The sequence below is a fragment of the Verticillium dahliae genome, genomic scaffold (assembly GCF_000150675.1).
Source record: "Verticillium dahliae VdLs.17 supercont1.13 genomic scaffold, whole genome shotgun sequence".
NCBI lineage: Eukaryota > Fungi > Ascomycota > Sordariomycetes > Glomerellales > Plectosphaerellaceae > Verticillium > Verticillium dahliae.
In genome coordinates this window covers 592,404-596,206 of record NW_009276944.1, presented here as the reverse complement: position 1 = coordinate 596,206, position 3,803 = coordinate 592,404, and the positions used below count along the sequence as shown (strand labels likewise).

The 3,803-nt window shown below is 60.0% G+C and overlaps 2 protein-coding genes across 2 annotated transcripts; both read right to left on the bottom strand.

Moving 5' to 3' along the window:
• Positions 1–88: 88 nt before the first annotated feature.
• Positions 89–1,180, bottom strand: VDAG_06131 (uncharacterized protein; the record flags this gene model as incomplete). The annotated part of the gene is made up of 2 exons (XM_009659145.1): positions 89–963; positions 1,027–1,180. 2 exons carry the CDS (start codon positions 1,178–1,180, stop codon positions 89–91), a joined length of 1,029 nt encoding a protein of 342 aa, XP_009657440.1.
• A 2,227-nt stretch (positions 1,181–3,407) lies between these two features.
• Positions 3,408–3,755, bottom strand: VDAG_06130 (uncharacterized protein; the record flags this gene model as incomplete). Its single annotated transcript, XM_009659144.1, has 1 exon — positions 3,408–3,755. One exon carries the CDS (start codon positions 3,753–3,755, stop codon positions 3,408–3,410), a length of 348 nt encoding a protein of 115 aa, XP_009657439.1.
• Between the last annotated feature and the right edge of the window lie 48 nt (positions 3,756–3,803).

Below are 3,803 nucleotides of genomic sequence, written 5' to 3'. Positions count from 1 at the left end.
ACCTCGCATTTCCATAGATGCTCGAGTCCTATTTTCGAAGTGAGGTTCCTTAAAGGCGTGCCCCCCGCGAGGGGGTATCGTTATCGTGTTACTTGGAGCCCCGTCGTGCCTCGCTGACGAAGTACGGGTCCGCGACGGGCGTGACGCGCAGCACGTCGGCGGCGAAGCGCGAGAGGGTCCGGGCGACGGTCGGCGTGGCGCTGTCGGGGGCCCATGGCAGGGGGCCCGGGGCGGTGAGGCACCTCTCGGCGAGGTCGGCGGTCATGCGGGCGAGGGTCGGGAAGTTGGCCTCGAGGGCCTTGCGTAGGAAGTCGTGGGGGACGGGGGCGCGGCGGATGAGGGAGAGGTAGCCGAGGGCGAGGCAGTCGAGGGACGTGGGGGGCGTGTCCGGGTCGGCCGAAGACGAAGAAGAAGGCGAGAGACGGAGTCTTGTGCCTGGGGATTCCTCGCCCTCGGCGCGCAGGGCGTTGAGCGGGGCGAGGGCGTCGAGGGCGAGGGCGTGCAGGCGGATGGTGGCCGCTTCTGTGGGTGCGAGGTCTTCAAGGGGGGATTTCTTGCGCGGCGCCGGGATGTGCTTGAGAGCGGCGTCGAGGGCGCTCGTAGTCTCCTTGTCGTCGCTGTCTTCGTCGGGCAGCGTCAGGCCGGCGAGGTACGGGGCGGAACGGTCGAGAGCGGCGGCGTGAAGGGCCGTGGGCAGGGTCCAGGTTAAGGGGAACGGCAGGATGGTGCTGTAGGCGGGTCGGGTCGTCTGCGCCCAGTTCCTCGGCAGGGCGTGGAGTGATATGTCGAGGAGAGGTGCCAGGCGTGTGGTGAGATAAGAAGAGTAAGCTGCCACGTCGGCCGCCTGCGCGGGCGTGAGAGATGCGTCTAGAGAGTAGGGCGTCTGGGCGAGCTGGGCGGCAATGGCAGCATAGCCGGAAGACCATGTGTCTGTGGTCGTTGAGTGAAGAGCAGGGAGGCGATCTTTTTTTTTTTTTTTTTTGGTTAGCATTGTTTGAACATGATTATTTCAGGAAATGAACCTACGAGCTGCAGTGACGGAGGGGTCGCTACTGGGAATGAGAGTCCATTCTGCGCTGGGAAGAGCCTTGTGCAGATAGGCAATGGCGGCGATACACTCTGCGTCGATGGAGGGGAGGCCAAAGGCCGGGCCCCAAACATGGAGCTCAAATGAGGGCATGCTCGTGGGCAAGATGACGTATCTAGTGTGATGGCGGGGTTGCGAGGTGAGGCGTCACGTCATGGCATGTGTCGTGAGATGAAGAAGATTGCTTGAGGGCCGCGGTTTTGATGATGTCGATGCCTGAGTTTGAGCCGTGCCGTTCTTCAAGCAGTGATTTCTCATGGAAACAATGTTGAACGGTGAGGTGAGGGATGTCAGGCGCGATGTGATGGCGATTGTGGTCGTTCAACCCAGATTCTGTCATTGGACATCGCGATATCAAACTGCATGTCGTCGCGAAAGCACGTGACCAACGGGATAGCTGTCTTCCTTAGTCAGCACTGGACCGACCCACTGGGCCCTTTTTCTCAACATGGCGCGCCCGCTGTTAAGAAACCACGTCCAGGCGTTCCTTCCAATCCCTTTCAGGCTTTCCTTCCAGGCTTCCCCTTCTAGGCTGCCCCCAGGTGTTCCTTCCAGGCTTCCCCTTCTAGGCTGCCCCCAGGTGTTCCTTCCAGGCTTCGCCTTCGAGGCTGCCCTCCAGGCTGCCCTCCAGGCTGCCCTCCAGGCTGCCCCTCTAGCGCCCCCCCCCATACTCGGCTCCATCACCCCAAAGTGACACAAGACAGCGGCCCCTTGAATTCCGCCTTTTGCCTCCCCCTGAAGATCAAGACGCACGTCTGCTGTACGCGATCATCCACCCCCATCAGTTCCCCATGGATCGCCCCTTCATCAAAAAACCTCGCTTACTGCTTACCGCCCCCTTGAAGAGCGGGCGCATAGCCGCAAACAGACATCATCACCTGTTGACCACGATGATCCCCAGAGGAGGCGTTTTTTCGGCGCTGGAACTGTTCGGTCCATCTGCCTCATCTTGACTGCGTCGCCACCACTGACGCAGAATGAGCCGAACAACCCCCACCCGGCGCTGCCTTTCTCATGACCAAGCCCGATCCCCCTTTCATCTCTCTCGTGACTCGGCCAGAGAGATGTACAGTGACGGGCAGGTACATGGCTGCAAAAAACGAATCATCGAATCGAATCGGATGCCGTGGGTGAAGGGGGTCCGGATTCGCTTTTTGCTTCCCACCGCCTCTAACCTTCCACGGCATCTTGCTTTGCATCTCACGACATTGCGAAACGGACATGGGGTGGAGGGGCCGAGGCAAAAATGCAGGTAGAGGGCGATCATCGAAAGGCAAGACAGCCGAACCTGCCGTTTCTCAAACGCTCTCGCTTTCTTTCCATTTTGGGGCATGCGGGCGTCGCAAGAAAAGACATCAAGGATACGACTACGATATGCTACACCACCAAGAAAGAAAAAAACAAGAGCGAGGCAGCCGAGATACAGAGCCGGACAGATTCACCATCTGATTAAAAATTTCTCCTCCACTCGCCAGTCTGCCATTCAGCTGGGGTCCCCCTCAGGATGAAACCTCCCATCGGAGCCGCACTCAAACAAACATGGCCTCATTCCGCTTGGCCTCGCGCGACAGACGACATTCTCCGTGGGCGTCTGCCGAGATTTTCGTATCTCTCTCCCTCGGTCTGTTGCGCAGGAGAAAGTCCGCTCCGTTCCGTCTGTCATCTGACCATGGAGACCCCCCTGGTCCGTACGCAATCCATGTCCCGGCCGACGCACGATCGGGCACGCGGCCATAGAGAAAGGGAACGGAGAAAACATCACATCTCACACACACCTCCCAACGTAGAATCACCGTTCCGGTGGTTGCATAGGGTACGCATGACTGGAAAACGACGCACCCTGATGCGAACATGACATGTCGACGCGCACATGGCGGCTGGGGGAAGACGGGGGGTGGTCTTTGCAGGGGTGGAAAAGAATACAAGCGCGGGGGTCGTAGTAGTTGGGCGGGCGGAGGGGTAAGGTGAAATCAAGGCAAAGTAAAGCAAAGCCAGGCATGGCATGGCATGGCATACCTATAACAAGGCAAAGGTAAAGGCAAAGGCAAAGGTAACGGCAGAGGCGGGCTGCGGTACAGCCCGCGCGGCCCCTGCACACCCATCACTTCAACTGCCCAAGAACCATCGCTGCTTTACTGTACGCTGAAGCGGACCATGTTGAGTATCGTGTGGCGGGCTATGCACAACTCACAGTCCACAGCATGCACAACATTCTGACCTCGCAGCTGTCGACTTTTGACGAAACCAGGTTGCACTACCCATGTCATGTCCATCACAACTTCGGTAGGTGAGTTGCTACACAGTCCTGAGCGGCAGACCCTCAGGACTCGCGCTTCTGGGCTAGAACCCACAGGAAATCGGCATCCTCGGCGTCCTCTGTTGTCTCCTCCACGACAACCTCGAACCCGGCCTCCCTCACCTTCTCCAGCGACCCCTCCCGGCCCCAGCCGCTCCAGTACATCCAGCCGGCGCCCTCGCCGAGCCAGTCGTCTGTCTGCAGGCCGTCGACTGCGATCGTGCCAAAGTTGACGAGCAGCCAGCCGCCGGGCTTGAGCCACGCTGCTATCTGGCCCAGCATCTGCACCTGCTCGGCCCGCGGCAGGTGGATGATGGAGTACATGCCGACGACAGCATCGAGGCTCGCCGGCGCCAGGTCGAGCGCCAGCATATCGCCCTCGACGAGCGTTAGGCGCGCCACGTCCGCCGACGCCAGGTG